Consider the following 17,992-nt stretch of genomic DNA (forward strand, 5'->3'; position numbering starts at 1 on the left):
TGAGTGATTAAAATTCTGACTCATGAGAATTTGTTAAATAACTGACATTTGAATTTATTCACTCAGGAAGGCTAAGACACTCGCTTCCTCTTTTTTTTTTTAAAGCACGGTAAAGAATTGTCAATGAAAGTTCAGTTTAGGTTTTCAAATACAATAGACATATATTTTAAAAGGAAAGATTAAACATTATAAGAGAGAGTAACCCATACTGTTCAAAAAACTACAAAGTGCCATTTTAGTATAAATACACGTCTTTTGTGTATATCTTCGCCACCTGAAACTGACTTGAAAGCTAACCATAGATGAAGTGTTGTAATTTACCTGATTGAATACTTGAGATGTGTTCTTCCATGGCTGTGAAGTTTCAAAGGTGCATAAAATCACCCCGCAAGGAGCATAATTTGCCGAAATATGTCCTTTTGGTTCTTCAGGTTTACTGAAGGTGCTTTCCTCTTCAACTGAAACTACATTTGCTTTCACCAGCTATAGCCCTCTGCTCAGTTGTATTAATAGCAACACTTAGTTTCCTGATTTTGGTGACTCTCCCCCACTTCCTGAAACAGTTGAAGAAGTGAGAAAATGCACCACAGTCATGTCAGAATGCGCAACATGTCTGCAATTACACTTGTCATTAGTCACTTCTAGATAGTTGATTTTTCACAACAGAAACTATAAGAACAAATAAATTCACTTAAGAGTTACTGGATTGAATTGAGACATCCAGACACAGACCTTGACATAAAAGACTGATTAACACATATAATCTAGTCTTTTATACATGTACACACACAGAGACACAGAGACACACCCACACACACACACACACACACACACACACACACACACACACACACCCACACACCCACACACCCACACACAGACATAAATGAATATCATTCACCTGGTGCGTGTCACAAGCTTCTTCCGTTTTTTCACTTCCTTAACAAGGTGTGATGTGAGGAGTTTCGTAGTGACACACTACAGTCAGTGTGGTACTATAAGACATATCTATGTCTATTTAATGTTACCTATGCTTTTTATGATGATTTCACAAGCACTGATGTCAGCATATGACTCACATGTCTATATGTTTATAGGCAATAAAACAAGTTTTTTATCATGATGATATGCTGTTTCCATGTCATTGTAAAGTTTGATACAGTACGAATTACTCACTAACAATGACCAAATGCCAATGTGAAATATAAAATGTGATATTTTAGATAAGCTTCACTGAGCAGTAAACTGTGAAAGTCAATGTGATTTTATGAGGGTGCACTATTAGGGCTCAAATAGTGCCTAAAAGTATCACACACGAACAGTACATTCAAACACAAGTACACACAAAATGTATTTCTCAAGTTACACAACTGAATGAATTAGTCAATGAACTGAATGAATCATTTGTATGGTGTGACTATGTTTGGTATGTGAAATCCCAGATTCCCCGAGAATTTTTCCTCTAACATAAAACAACCGATTGCAACAACACATGGCACCACACAGACACAACCACTAGAGGGCAGCAGACAATCACACTGGCTGACAAACATTCCCATCATTGGTCCCTATGAAGACAGCTACCATAAGAAAGCCGTTACTATAAGCCATACAGATGAGGGATCCAGGTACTTCTACACAGGTGTGGTAAAACACTTGAGCAGTTATATCCCATCATACTAAAGAATTATTTTACATCTCAGTTTCTCTAGTCATTTGGAGTTGATTTGTGCATGTTTACATGATAGAACTACAGCTGTAAAAACAATTCCAAAACCCAACCCTTTCTCTTCAGCTTAAGATGATGTTGGAGTGGAAGACTGAGCTAAAGACACTACTGCTACGCCACATCAAAAGAGGAAAATTGTTTGTACTTCTGCAGGCCAGGAGGATGATTGCACAGCAGAGATTTGCAGCCTGTCTTGCTTTGGAGAGATAGACTTATGTAGTTAAAGGAAAAGACAAGAACTTTATTAGTTTATGAAGCCCTCAAACTGAGTTTTTGGAAACTAATTTTCAAATTAGTTAGAAATTATACACTGCTATTTGTTTTTATTTGCCATTTTATGAGTAATTTCTGAGTGTGTAAATCTATGCTCTATATAGTGCCCTCCCCTTCCCACAACGGAACAAAGAAAGACTATATATACTACAGAGTTAACTATTGAGTGTTTATTATATAGGGAGTAGTGAATGAGGGTGTGTTCTATATATGTTCCATATATGTTCTATGTGTTAAAACTCAAATTAAAAAAATAAAATAAAAATAAAAACAGTAAAAAAAAACAAAAAACAAAAAAAAAACCTGTAATGGACAGTGGGCAGAATTGCACATACTCAACTTTGACATCTGTACACGAGCAAAAATAGATGAAACCTGAATCAGCCTCAGTCTAAAATGTTAGCAGGTGGTTTGAGCTGCAAAGACTTTACAGAGAAGCTGAAGAGCTAAAAACCATTATCATACACGTCTGCGCTGCTTGTCATGCATGTGAAGTGTTGAAGGCTACACTTGTGCTACATTTTCCTGGCATGGTTTTAACCAATTAGAGGTCAAGGTAAATGCCAATAAATACAAAGCAACCATGAGTGATCACCATCATTGTATGAGAATTGATTGATCTGTGCTAACAGGAGATTCTGTGGCAGCACCTGAAACAGCTATTTTGACAGCCATCATCAAAACACCAAACCATCACATCTCTTATAGACATTCTTTAACAAACCTCCAGACACTTGTCGAATCAAAGCCAACAAACCATTCTTGGTGACTCATGGCTAAACACCTTTTGTTGATGTTTGGCTTATTTTGCCATGTACCTGTGTGTTTGCTATTCCCTTAATCAAAGTTTCCTAAAACTATAGTTACAAATTCACAAGAAAGAGTTTATTCACTTGTCCAACCATGAATCCCAGCCATGAAATCAATTTACATAGCTTTGCCTTTCTCCAATAATACAATTAGTTTTGTGTCTGCTTTGACCTCTTTCTACGACGTAGACCTTTTAATGTCCGCAGCAAAAGTTCACTCTCTGACTTCTGAAGCTGCCTGTGAAGAGCAGGGTGATCCATGACCCGTCTTTAAGTACAATTTCCTGTAGAAAAAGAATCCCCCTAATTTCTTCTAACTCTGCCATTAGCTACCATAAGCATGACCGGCCCGTTACCTTTTGTTTGGGCTCCCTTGAAACCACTATCTATTAGGTGGCTCAAATCAAATCCCTGCAGCCTGAGTTTAATAAGAGAATATTTTTGCTCCTATATTTTAACCTTGTTATCCAATATCCTGTCTTTTTACTCCACAGTGTGTTTTCAGCACACAGAGCGACTCTGCTAGAGAGCTTGCGTCAGTTCACAACAGAGACCTGACATCCTGCCTCTCGGAGCACAAAAGTTCACCCAGGAGCTGCACGGACTAACAGCTTTGTGCTAGTCTGCTTTACTGGCACAGGATTAGTGAATGTTGCAAACAGTTTACTACCGTTGAGCTGACCGTCATTTTTGGTTTTAGTCTACCTGGGGCATGCCTAGATGTTAGCTGGATTGCTTTTTATGGGTTTCAATATGAGGCTGTTCAACTATGTTTGGCTTATTTTACTGGAAAGTGCATATTTCTTTTTTTTTTTTTGCATAATTATTTAAACCATGGCAGAAAAAAACAGTCATGAAATCTCCTTTGTAGCTGACAGATTAATGGATACTAGATAATTTATTTGTGCCAATTTTATGAACTGCAGTTGATTTTTATAAAGTCTACGTAATGTTCCTCCCGCGTGAGAACTCCCACAATGGTAACTTTTGAGAAATGATGAAATGCAGCCTTATTTTTAACATGGATGCATTTTTGCACTTTGAAACTGGGATTTCTGGGCTCATAAAATTTGCTGAATTCAAAGAGAAGAGTGTAATTCTAAAATGACAGAAAAACATGAAAGATATTACAACTGAAACACCAAGTCCTCCAAAGCAAGAGGCTGGAACAGAGTGAGAGTGGAGTACTGTACATCTAATATTGCTGACATAATGGTCATGTTACCGTCTCATTTACTGTACTTCCTCATCCCAGAAAAGCTCTACCTCATATCTGCACTGCGTCTGACGCTGTTTGGGAGACTTTTAAAGTGGAGGAAACTAGAAACAAAACACAATCCGAGGACATGGAGTGCAATCTTGAAATGGAAAACTGAAATGGGGAAAGGGTCTCCTGCTGAAATGTTATTTGGATGATAGCCTGCATAAGAAAGGAACTGTGTTTGGTTTCTCATTGAGAGTCACCAGCAGGGCTCATTGTGATAAGAAAATAAGTCTAATGTTACCTGATCTGGTATAATGTGGACCAATTACCACTCCATTGCACTTCATTACAGGACTGTAATAGGGCCGGGGGTCAGTGCTTGAGATGGAGTGGCAGAGGAAAATTGAGTCGTCATTGATAATATGATAAAAACTGACAGTGAGAGGCCCCTCCAACAAATTATTGAAATTTACAGTTGATAGGGAAACACTATAACCTCATTTGGTAAGCAGCTGGCAAGCACTTGTACAAAGCAGGTCCTCTTACACAATGAGAGGCTTATAGAGGAAGAGAAATCCAAAACTATCACAGAATAGTTTTAGACTCCTGCTCATTGGCTTCTGGCATTGAATGTGCATTTATTCCGTTTTTAGAAATATCTAAAGTCACGCAAAGTACTCCAGTGGACAGTATTTCTCTTTTGAACAAGTGGAGACATTCTGTGGAGCAGCATAACTCATCATTACATGTTGCAACAATAATAATCTGGCAAAAAATCCGTCTGAGCAAACAAATCAACTCTGACTAACATTATTCTTATTTCTAGCGTCTCTCCACAGTGGAATAGAGAAGTGCAGAGGCTAACAAAAATATAAAATCTCCCAGTTTCTGTAAACCACTGTGCTGTTAGAGAGGCACCGCAACCATTTGTTTGCCTCAGTTAAAGTGCCTCCATTTGAGGCCCCTTGAATAAATAAATCAAATAAACTACCGTCAGACATACATTTTCAATCCATCAAGGTAATCAGATTCTGTTTACCTCAATGGGAACTATTCTAAAATGTTATTAAAAACTTAAATGGAGTTTAGGTGTGGAATAACTAGGCATAGGAAATGATGAGCAAACAGCAGGATAAGATTCCAATTACTATTAAACAAGCATTGCATTGACTAGTAAAGAGGAAAATAGCTTTGACATTTTCCACAGCTGGTGCTCCCACCTGACAGGCTTTGTCGTGTGAGAGCACAGCAAATTCAATTCATGGGCTTTTAGACATGAGGTAGTCAAAGCGCTCTCTCTTGAAATGTTGCTTTAAGGCCCATTTTCAATTATTTGGCCAGTGGTCAACATCCATATGTGTGGTTCAGGACTAGATACTTATCGTGGGGTAATATTTTGTACATTTTAACAATGTAACTATACCAACTTGATGGAAGGATTGGGATAAATATATAGATAGATATAGTATAAAAAAGAAATAAGACTAAAACATTTTATTGTTATTATGTTATTATTAAAAGCTGAATCAAATACAGGAGACATAAGGCAAAATATGTTCAAAATGTCTTTTCTAGCTCACTATAATTTTCCTGAAGCACTTACAACATCAAGAATTCAACAAGGCCATAACCTTGTACTGAAGGAAATATAATTTATGAACCATTTAGAAGACCAGTCAAGTTTATCTCACATATCTAAATAGGCAATATATTGAATGCATGCTTCATTGATCAAAACTGTTGTGGAACAACTTATCGAGCAACCATCTTTAACTACTATTTAAAGATCATTTTGCTTTCATCTACAGTCTCCACTCAGCTGAAATCACTTCAACATGATAAGACAGTCAATTTGGATGTCAGCTTTGGCTACAGTAATCACACTGGCCACTAGATAACTGTGACTTTATTTATTTATATTGAGCCCTGTGCGTGTCTAGTTGAAGATAATAGTTTCATTTTCCAGAGAAAGTTTGCCAGCTACCCTCATTGTGGAGTAAATGTGACAGATTTCTGCTTCATTAGGATTCATCGGGCTGACAAAGATGGATTCATAAGATGAATCAACAGCAGCAAAAGCAATATGCAGGATTGCATGAATCTCTTCACTTTGCTTCTACTGGCTTAAATATGTGCTTTACAGCTCGAGATTTACAGATCACTGCTGGCAGCAAAAGAAAAAATATGAATACTTGCACTCTAAAAAAGTACTGGTTCAAGAAATGTGCCTTTAACATATCAAATTTAAAACATCAACAACAACAACAAAAAGCCAACCCCCTTTTTTTCCACTTATTTAAAATTTGTATGCCATTTTTCTCAAAATTGAATAAGCTAAATGTGTTTTGAGTGGCATAATTAATAGAAAATAAGGACTCTTAGAATTATACAAGGCATGTTTTGGACCCATAGGGGGCCTAAACAATTTATACCACTAAAAATGTTTGAAATGATCTGAAATTGCTGGTGGATAACTGAATGAATGAATCGACCAGATTTCTTGGAAATTCAATTGTTTATGGTGTTAATATTCATAACTATCACAAGCTTCTTTAAAGGAACTATTGGGTAAATATATAGCAGGTTAAACATAGTTGGTGAACTGGACATTACACCCATGAATCCATGCTTGTGTAAATGGTTTAACATTGACACTGATATATAAAACATAATGAGATAAGAGGTTGTATTTTATAGAACTGAATCAAAAACAATGGAAACAATATTGCACACATTTCTTCCTGGCATCTGCAAGGCCTGTATTTGGACTATATTGTTGCTATTATTTATAGAATCAACTGCATGTGTTATATCATATTGTCTTTTTCTCCATTTTATGTATATGTATTTTTTGCATTCTTTACTATCTACAGTACTTTGCATTTTATAGCAAAAAAACAAACAAACAAACAAAAAAAAAACATATAAAGGCATAACCCTTATAACTGTTTTAGTATGACAACATTAACTGTGGTCAGTTTTTGATGGTCAGTCTGATACAAAGTACCAGATGTAACCAACATTTCCACATCATTTTCCACATAAGTTCATGTTGACCCTGGCTCGAAATTAAATCAACCTCAATTAAACTGATTTCTTGAGTTACTTGTTATCAGCAGATGGTAAGGTCAGCTGACAGTCTCCTTTTGCTCTGAGAGTAACACCCATATGCATTAGTACTTCAGCATGTCCTCTAGTACATTTGAAATCTTGGACACGTCCCCCCTGTAGCATGTTAGGGCCCTTTTTGGTGGATTCTTGATGATATCAAACTGGTCTGTTTCCAAAAGTTATCTGTGGCCTCGGAGAGACTATCAGTGACAGACTACCATTGTTTTGCTAGATGGCACTGTGCCAGGTGGGATTGTTTGTCCAAGTTAGCAACAGTAACATCGAAAGGTGGAACGTTAAAAGGTCACTTATTGCGCTGCTTCATATGACAGCAGTTGAAGCAGCATTGTTGAAGGATTAAGGAATATTTTATGGCATTTTTGCTTTAATGGTGTGCAGTGGAGGGTGACAGGAATGAGTCGGGGATGTCAGACAGCAAAGGTCATGAACCATATGGAACAATAGAAACATAAGGCACCACCTGATATGGGTTAATTAAATGCAGATTTGATGGTGGCATCCACCCTGATTTTGTTCTAAGTTGGTACAGTAACCTGGGTCAACCTGCATTGGTATGGCTCCTTTGAGAAACTGATAAAGGTTCTGTCACAGTTTGAGTGTGAACAGTCCATAAATGGATCCAGTGGAACATTTCTTTGGGGTTTTCAAAATATCACCCAAACCATTCCTACAGGGACTATTATGAAGGTTTTTTGGAAGTCACCTGAGGGGTTCATAAAATATTACATATAGAGGAACTGTGAAAGGGACCTCCAAGAAGCTTTAATTTTTTAAATTAAAGTGCATACTTACAGAGATATTGCATTACAGAGCTTGTTATTACCACTATTACCAGTATAGCATGAGGATTTTGCACTTCCACAATTAGACACAAGAGGTCAGAACTCCACTGCAAATACTGTGAAATACCTTGGCGTCTAATCCTCAGCTACTGTATGCCAGACATGCACTATTCATTGTTATCATGAAGGCCATTGCCTGAAAGATGTCTGTTGAAATAAGTTTGCTTAAAACATCATTACAAATCCAATTAATAGTGTCATTAAAGTAGATGAAAAGAGTGACAACATTGTGTGATTTGAAATTCCCTTAAATTACATAAAGCCTAAAGCTGAATACCAGGTAACAATCTGACTTGTCAGTGATGTTTAAATGTAGACATTGTTGAGGAAGGTACTGCTATAGGCTTTACAGATTGGCTGCACTTTTATGCTACACTTACAGTAATTATCAGATTGATAAAAAATCCATCAGTGAGGTACTTTTAGCTGCAAAGTCTATGTTAAACTGCAGTGTATAGCTGAATATTTATAATATAGTACCTCCAGTAATATATCAGTCATTTAAAATCAGATATAAACAGTGAATTTTAAAACTCATAAGCTACAGTTGTCAGGTGATCATGCTAGGGTTGTTTTTATTGAAACCCTTTGTCCAGAGTTCACGGTATGTATCTGTAACCAGGTCCATCTCTACTAACTGTCTACTTGACAACATACCATCATTCATGCCATGAGAGGATCAACAGAGCCAGAGGAACTGGCTTAATCAAATTTACCAGCTGATCAGGGAAATCAGTCTTGTTTGTAAAAGGTTCCTGTTTATGTTTCCTTCAGAGTTAAAGGACATCAGGATCCTGGCTTTAAGTAAATGACCTCTGCTAAGATACAGGATTCAAAATGTGAAACTCTTTTATTGTAGCAAATTGACTTTATGGATGTTTTCTGATAGATTTAGTTCAAAATATAAGCCTTTTGTTGCATGTAGTAGTTAGTGTTGTTTGTTGAATTTAGTCTATAATAATATGTCCTGATATTTCCATAGGATTGCATATTGCTGCATATTTGAGGATCTGATGTACAAGGGTACAAGGTACAAAGTATCCTACTATGTTAATATATTTAACTGGCAAAAGATCAAATCAGAGAGGGTGTCTGTCTGCGTCTTGTCAATGTGAATATCAGAGTACTGTTAATAAATGTTCAGGTTGGAGAAGATGCTCTTCAATATTTATTTGATGCGAAAAGACAAATTCTTCATTTGTTTTTTTTTTCACCCACTGAAACAAATCAAATCTCTTCTGATATTCCATTTTAGATATACAGTAAATTAAGCTAATTTAACCTTTTAAACAACACTGTCCCACCCATGAGACACTTTAGCCTTTGTAACTTTGATTCAGGATCACTTATACTCATTCTGACTTATTGGTTATAAAATTTAAAGAGTTACCTTTCAAATGAGAGCAGGGTTATGAACAATAATCTTTTTTATTTTGGGTATGTTTTTTTGGGCTTGTGCACAAAAATGGGTGTGTCTGGTAAAAGGTCTGTATAGCTATATTGTATGTAGCTGTATGATAGCCCTAAACAACAGACAACCTGTACTGTGACCTTTTAATTGTTATCTTCCTGGGAAAATCAAAAATAGACACAACAAAGACTTCTGTATGTGTCACATCAGTAGTTCCACAGAAAGACAATGCAGATGTGAAAACTAGTCTGAGTCAATGTCAAGTCAAATCATTAACTACACTTCCTGTATCATCATGAAAACTAGCTAAAGTTAAAACACAAGGTTATTCCATCAAATTAAGCTCTCTTTACATTTAAGTAAAACATCAGTTTCTTTAATTAGCAATGAAAGCTGTTTCAACTGACAAACAATAGCTAATAAACTAATTCTCTCCGCATTTCAGACATAAACTGAACAAATATTGTTAATTTCAGTACAATACCACTTTGCTTACTCTAGCATGTTGTATTAGCCAACTCTTTTTGCTAAATACTCACATTTACCTCAAACAATGATGCTATTTTTCACTTCACTTTTTCACCTTTCACAGATATGTTTCCCAGCCAACAAAACAAATACCAAATTACAACATACAATGCTATAAAATGTTAATATTGTACAATGATTAGCCTCTTCATCATGCTACCTGCTCTATCAACATTTTAAAAATTGTTTTGAAAGCCAATAATTTAGGTCCACTTGTAGACCGAGTGCCACATATCCCAACCCCCGCAGGAGAGCATGAATACCAGTATCCCATTAATGCTAATCTGTCTTCTCCTTTTGCTGTCAGAAAATGTCCTCCATCTGACACGCCATTCCCATTTTCTCCTCCATCATTGACAGCATTGACACTGAGAGGATTACAAGGTAAATCAATAAACACCACAGGCTTCATGAATGGGCACAAGTCTCGGCGAGGTGATACCTTCACACCAGGTTAGGTCTATTTACCTGTGATACCAATCCACAGTGGGACCCATACTCTATAGTTAAGATCAGATGTCATCGTGCTTAACAATGAGAAGACACCTCACTGTTCTACAGCACAAATCCACCTAGTGTTGGTTAATCATAAGGTGAACACCAGCTACCCAGATGTCAATGTCAGTGTTATCTAACACAAAATAGCCTTTGTTATCCTGTCCGTCCTTTCTCCTTCTCATTAATAAAATCAGTATAGTCATGTGTATACTAGCTGACAGACTAAGTGCACAAACTACACGATAAATAAAGGTCTAAAACTAGATTTCCTTCACTTCCTGCAACTTTAGCAACTTCACATTTCCATTTTCAGTTGTATAGTAGATCTCTTAACTTTCAGCAAATGGCATGGGACAAGAAGAGGCAAGACTGCCGACCAGACAGACGAGCGTTCCACTCTCTAGCTCTTAACAAGCATAGTAATACATCAGTCAAAAGCAATAATTTTACTATTAATGAAATTCCAATTTGCCTTCAGTGCATTTCACGTTGACATTTTCCACATTGCAACAGTGCTTTGATAAAGTTTTTAAAATGCAAAAACGCATCTAAGAGGCTAAAGACCAGCCCGGGTGTCAGCGTGCCTGGCAGAGGACTATGGTACTTAATTTTTATCGCCATGTGCCCGGGGCATTGGAAGCCTGAATGTTAACATTGGCTCCATTTTCATTATCATCATATGATTATGGATTTTACTGCATTTAGCTGATAATACAACTAGGAGCTCACCTTAAAAGAAGTTGCTCGGAGGTTTCATTTCTGCCCAAATGAAATTTTCATTTGACAAACAAGTATAATTAGGCTGCACTTCTTGTTCAGTGTCAGTCTGTTTTCTGATTGAACTTAGACCAATTTGCTGCCACTAAATGAGTTTGAATAATTTCCATTCTGAATGTCTTGGGGACATTAGCTTTAGGAGTGCTAAGTGGCAGCATGCTTTTTGAAGTTGCTGATTATTTGATGCCACCCCTGTCTACCTATACGTTTTTGAGCTTACTTCAAAGTTACCAAGGGGAAAAAAAAGCTCCACATAGCCTACCTTGGAGTACAATGAGAATTTGAAAGTGTTTTTGGCCAGGTCTGGGAGGCAAAGTGAAAATTACTTTAATAAGTGTGTAATACACTTCGTTAGCTTCAATGCTCTTTGCTTCTTCACTTTATTTCTTTCATGTGGCCACTTTTATTGTACTGAATGAGCGGATTTGTTTCTGTTGAAACTGTACACCTAATAACTAATATTGTAGTATCAGTTTCATTAAACCTGCTAATTATAAATGAATACATTATGAATTATGAGAATTACTGAAGAGCCGGCTCTCATACAGTTATTGATAATAATGTGACACAATAATGTTCAGAATCCATCAGAAAATAAGTGGTAAAGCTGCTGCCTGTTGGGAGTTATACCACCCTTTACCAACATGAAGTGTTTATTTTCCACCATACAATAACCATAAATATATTAGGAGACAAAACTGTTGCAGATTACCTACTATTAATAGCACTGTAAGCCTCTGCAGCCACAAGATGAAAAAAAGCAGACCACTATGGATGTCAGAGAAAAGTGAGGTTATTTGTATATTTTCCCTAATGGATTTGGTAGATGATCTAAAATCTGAGTAACAGCTATTTCAGTGGGGGTAATCCAGTCATCCTCAAAAAAATAAACACCAATGCGGAAGGAAATTGAACGAGAGAAATGGAGTGAATAAACTGCGTGAGGGCATAAGAAATAGAGGATCACAAATAAAGCTCAATGTAGGATTGATGAGAGGAAATGGGGATTTTGACAATGTGATTAAGTAATGGTTTTAAAATATGGAAGCAGTGGTAAAAAGAGAATAATTTACTCGGGTATAAGAGCACTGCATGTCAATAAAGGGCAGAATTACATTTTATTATCATAAATAAGAAAAACCAAACTGTGGCTTGTTTATGGAGGAGTTTAAAAGCTGGTGAGACAGTGATCCTCCAAAGCGGCACTGTGCTCAGTGCAGAAGGATAATTTGAAAACGGAATGTTTCTTCTAGACCTTCTTTTGTTGGTTGAATTTAACGATTTTTGTCATTCATCACAATGAAGTGCGTAGGTGGCACTCTGTAGCATAACATTTATAAATATTTCAACGTATAAAATCACGGTGGGTGTCCTATAACATTAAATGTGTAGCCATATATCAGGACTGAAAAGAGTATTTTCAAAGCAACAAATTCAGGGCTTCCCCCGACTCTGTAAAGGAACTCTGTGCCCAGAAACACAAGATCAAGCTCTATCCTGTTTCCCCATTCCCAAAGTGGCACTAAATAACAGAGCTACACACAGAGCAATGGTGGTTTACAGTCCAGAGGACTGTTGAACTAACATGACAAAGGGCTCAGAGACCACTACAAAGTGGAGATAATGCTGTGGAGTCAACTCAAAAGACAGAATTACTGTGGATCCAAAAGGATTGCAGCACATCTGTGATTCATTTGCATTGTACTCATATTTCCAAGGAATGAAACAACTCCAAACTTGTACAACAAGCTGACTTACACAATTATATGCTGCGGCTTTGTCAGTTCTCGAATCAATCGCTCAATGAATACATTAATGTGGAAAAATGTCTTCAATCCACTGAATGGTAATGGATAAACAATGTTTCAACAAATGAGCAACATCAAACTGATTTTTTTCTGTATTGGACTTTAATTGATAACATCAGTGTAGTTTTGCTTATGTTGACTGTCAAACCTAGTTAATAATAGAAAGACATTTGAAATGTTCATTTAATTGCACAATTAATTTCTATGGAGGGTTTTCATTAGGGTTTTACACTTTTTGCAAACTGACTAACTTGGGAAAAGCAGGTTTTTGACAGGTTTTCTGTTGGTTTCTGCATAAAGTTCCCCGAATCATTGGTTGTCATTTTTGTTCACATTTGTGTCTTCATGACATCTTTCTTACTGAACCACTATAGCAGTCCAACAGGCACCCAATCTGAGTGGTGTCACCAAAGTACTATAATATATATTGGGTACTTTGGAACAACAACAACAACAACAACAACAACAAAAAACAACACGTTTTAAATTTCTATAATGATGTTGTTGCTCCATCTCCATGATTTCCTGTTTCAGTCTTTCATTAGCTTAACACAGGTGCCATGCAAAAATCTGAAAAAGCTTCTTACCACTACCTGAAAGCACAGAATTTTAATAGACGTGTTGAAATTCTTTACCAGGCATGATTTGATGTCTGGTATTGTATAATTCTATGCCAGAAAGTGTTGACTTTTGCTGGTTAACGTCTGCCATAATGATTACCAAGACCTTCACTGCATTGTGGAGACAGGCAGCTTGCTGCTGTGTGTTCATTCTTCTGCCTAGTTTTGAGATATTTGTGGTGTGTGCTAGAACATTTTACTGTAAAATACTTTTTTAGGGGATACTGACTATGTCTGAACTAAAAGCAGTACAAACTACTGTTCTTTATAATACACTGCGTTGTTGGTTGATCAGAAATGATGATGATAATGAAACATGTCTCAAGTAGTTCTAACAAAAATGGATTGCAGATTGACTGGATACTTATACTGTATATCCAGTCAATATCTATTCAATCTGTCTATCAGAGTATCCATTAAGCATGACCTTGTTGTTCAGCACAAGTCATTCAGTGACATGTTTTGATGTTAACTGATACTCAACAAGCTGTTTTATTACAGTAGGGTTTGCAATAATTTATATAGCTAATTATCGTGAGTAAGTACTTGTCATTACAATGCAATGCTTCATTACAATTGGTTTAACAATAGGTGCTTTTGAAAATAAATGATACCAATCATTTATTTTGCATACCTTTCTTGAATCACATCAATTTACTGAAGAGTAGCAAAATAGTTATTTGTTACTCAACTACTAACATCAAACACATATTTTAACTGTACTGTTACTGGGTCACATAATTTATTCTGACAGTCAATGCAGTGTGTGACTGGGGCATCCCTCATTCAATTTTTTGACAAGCGTAAATTGACATAAAGATGTAATGACGGCCTTTTGCATCCATTTATGCTCTGAACTTGCATATACTTGCAATAGTAATGTTGTTATATGTAATAATATTGTACTTTTATAACAAATTGAGCGTTCACAATAACATTATAAATGAACAACTTAAAGTAATGACTCTGCTTGCTAACTGTAATGCAAACAAAAAGTTTTAGAAGTAATTAGAACAAGTTAGAGATGATTTGTCATCTCCCTTGGTAAGGATTTCCAAAGATTAAATCTCTCTTAGCCCACTCCACAAACACAAACAGTGATGAAGCCAAAATCAGATTTTAGTATCTACAGCCCACAGTTTGTATCCCTATCCATAAGAAAGCTGCTTAGCCTTGGCAGCTAGCACATATGTGAATTGCTCCAAGGGCATCAGAGTGCAAGATACCTCTAAACCAAGCAGTTAGGAGCACAGCGAACAAACAGGAAGAAACAATGCAAATGATGTGTAGCCATAATAATTGAAGCCCTTAAGATCTGACAGTTTAAGTAGCCTTTTCATCATTAATAGCAGAGTTGATCACATGGTTTTTGCTGTTAGGAGTTTACTCAGCTTCAATAACCATCAATATTCTGCCTCTATTCAGATCTATGGCTAAATCCCAGGTGAGTGACAGGTGCCAGCTACAGGGCTGTTAGGAGAGAGCGTTTGTTGATATAACCGTGTTTTCCTCTCTTTGAGCGACTGATCTGCAAAGGTACACATAAAGGCCCTCCTTCAGCAATGTACACAGAGCACTTCGAAAGGAGTACATAAAATGCTCCCCCAACCCCCCCACCCCCCCTACAACATTAAACAGTGTGGAGGGGGTGCAGTGGGAGGCGTGGGGGGAGGCTGGAGGACTCAAACAAACGCTGGAGAGTGGCAAGTTTGCATTTGCCCATACCAACAAGCTCCTATCTCATTAACAAACCGCTGAAATAAAAGAGTGCTTTTTTGGCTCACAGCTATAAAAAAAATTATCATAGTGATGATGTTCCTCAGCCGTCAACAGAGCTGTGATAACGTTGTTTGATGATGACTTTCCCATGAATGTTAAGCAGCCGCCGCGGCAGAGGAAAGGAGCTTATCAGCGCCTAATGCCCATCTCTAATTCCTGCCCTTCTTGAACTAGCCATTTTCTAACAGCGTTAACTGTCAAATTTACATCCCGTCTTAATGCCACTAAAGAGTACGGGGGATGAAGAGTAAATGACAGCAGTGTAATGAGGAAGGCAAGGCATTCCTTCCTCCACTTTCTCTCCCCCTCTCTTTCTCTAAGTAGAAGGAGATTTCCACAATATGGGGGCTTTTTTTCCTTCTCCTGTGCCATGATGCCGTGATGGAGAGCTTACCTGTGAACTTACAGTACTGTAGGTGAACATGAGCTTAATTAGCAGCAGGCGCTTTTGTGAAGGAGGAAAAATAGTTTTTTTTCAACGCACTGCAAATAAACACTGTACACGGCATAAGAAAAATTCTGACAATGAAGCACATGGGGAGTATACATTCAGAAGTAATCAGCAGTTTGTTTAGAAATTGATGGTGAAAGAGATCAACTTGAGCTGAAAAGCTGCCACCACCAACAAAGCCATGATTTTATTATGATAAATGGAGGCCAGGAGGCCATATTTAGAGTATAGAATGACTAGCAATCACATCATATTTGCTTTATTTTTTGCTAAAGTGGATTTTCAATCAATTATTCCTTTTCACACGCTCCTTAACATCAATAAGAAAAGAGCTACTTTCCCATTGTTATTATGACTTATTGGCTAATAATAATAATGCTGCTCTGTAGTTTACCGGCGCAATACAGTTATATCATCATCATAACACTGTAATGGCCTTCAACAAGCTTTAGTGAAAGATAGACATCCTGTTCTCAATCTCCACTACCAAACATCTTTTACACGTTATGGTATTAGTCGCATAGGTCCCTTGTGCACATAATGAAACAAAACAAAGAATTACATCAGGATTTTGATTGAGTACAACTGAGCATTTGTTATCTGAGAGCTGACCACTTTAATTCCGTGTTTCTAAATTGGCATTTTGTGCATTAAGTCAATTAAAAAAGCTGAACTACAGCGGGAGACAATCACTTCTGACATTCAAATAAAACAATGAGAAAATTGCCACAGCTTCAGTGCGAAAACAAATTTAGTTTTAGATTGATAGGGTGTAACCTTTGATATACATATATAGTAGTGCATATTTTTATTTAATTATTTATTTGTATAATAAAATCATCCCATAATTCGATGCTGTCCTGCTGATTCAAATGCTATAGTAACGTAGTATAGTAGCTATAGTAAATCTTGCTTTCACAGCAAGCATGGAATCAGTCACAGGTAAGGGATTTTACCAATTTTCTTCTCATTACTGTGTGAATTCCTACAGTACCATAAACTAAACAGGTTTCCCAGCGAGTGTTCCTCCCTGTTTCCCATGAAAGCCTCTATATTTATGCACACTTCTGCTCCTTTTTATGCAAATAAGACAAGTTGAAAGTTTTCTAATGTCTGCATGTAATTTAAGATGGCATTTAAGCCTCCTACCCTAGATGCTATCATCATAATTAATTCATCAGGTAATATTTCCCATTATTCCAAGGCATTATTTTATGTCAGGCTAGGTAATGAATAGCTACAAGGGCATGCACATTATTTAGCTACAATATAAAACACTGTCCTCAATGTAAATTATGCAGAAGTCTAGTGGAAATTATGGAAAGGACACATTTAAAAATTACATGAGCTTTGGAATGGGATAAAATATATGAACTCGCTAGTTACATGCATGTATATATATGTAATAGGTTAATAATTTGACAAGATGAGCACCATGTCATTGTGTCCCTACTTTTTGACTCAATCAGTGAGGGGGGAATTCATATTCAATATTCAATCTCCATTCTCACACAGGAAAATTGGAATAAAGATAAACAGAAGAAAGGTTGTACCTTCCATCTATGCTGTTATAATCAACCATGCAAGTGAACCTATGAATATGTAGTCCATTTCATCTGAGGGGTCTGACTCTGGTAGGGCAGGCCAGTCGAGATTAAATCTCAGCTCATCTGATTGGACCACATAAAGATTCAAACTGGGTTAATTTCATGCCAATCTGGTTGCCTCCAGTGAAACTATCCAAAAGGCAAGAGGCTATAATGATTTGGAAAGGAAGAGACAACAGATAAATGGTGAAATGAAGTTGAAGGGCCTTCTTACCTTTGAGAAGAAATATTTCAATTTAAATGTATCACTTTATCAGGGTAAGGTCCTCCAGCTTTGCAGCTCTGAGATTACACCAATTAAACATCAAATATGGTGAACTAACTGCAAATGAAAAAATGCTCCTGTTTAAGGGTTTCTAGCTTTCTAGCTGTTGTTCAGAGACATTCGATTACAGCTGCAATTAGCTAGACCTGCTGCACATATATATATATATATAACTGCTTTAAAACAGGCCATGAACACTGAAATTATTAGACAGTGAATGTCTGAATGAAATCTGTCAAGTGAACTGAAAGGTATTTGA

At 36.8% G+C, this 17,992-nt stretch overlaps 1 protein-coding gene across 4 annotated transcripts in view; it reads right to left on the reverse strand.

Moving 5' to 3' along the window:
- Positions 1-17,992, reverse strand: part of pik3ap1 (phosphoinositide-3-kinase adaptor protein 1) — a 100,618-nt gene that overhangs the window by 15,088 nt on the left and 67,538 nt on the right. For 3 of the 4 annotated variants that reach the window (XM_042433250.1, XM_042433248.1, XM_042433249.1), the window contains one exon: positions 322-554. In XM_042433250.1, coding sequence (XP_042289184.1) covers positions 322-352 — 31 coding nt within the window. In that variant the 5' untranslated portion in view covers positions 353-554. Of the gene's footprint in view, positions 1-321; positions 2,038-17,992 lie in introns of those variants that run through there. The other variant, XM_042433251.1, reaches the window with a different exon arrangement.

This window comes from Thunnus maccoyii, chromosome 14 (genome assembly GCF_910596095.1).
Source record: "Thunnus maccoyii chromosome 14, fThuMac1.1, whole genome shotgun sequence".
Classification (NCBI taxonomy): domain Eukaryota; kingdom Metazoa; phylum Chordata; class Actinopteri; order Scombriformes; family Scombridae; genus Thunnus; species Thunnus maccoyii.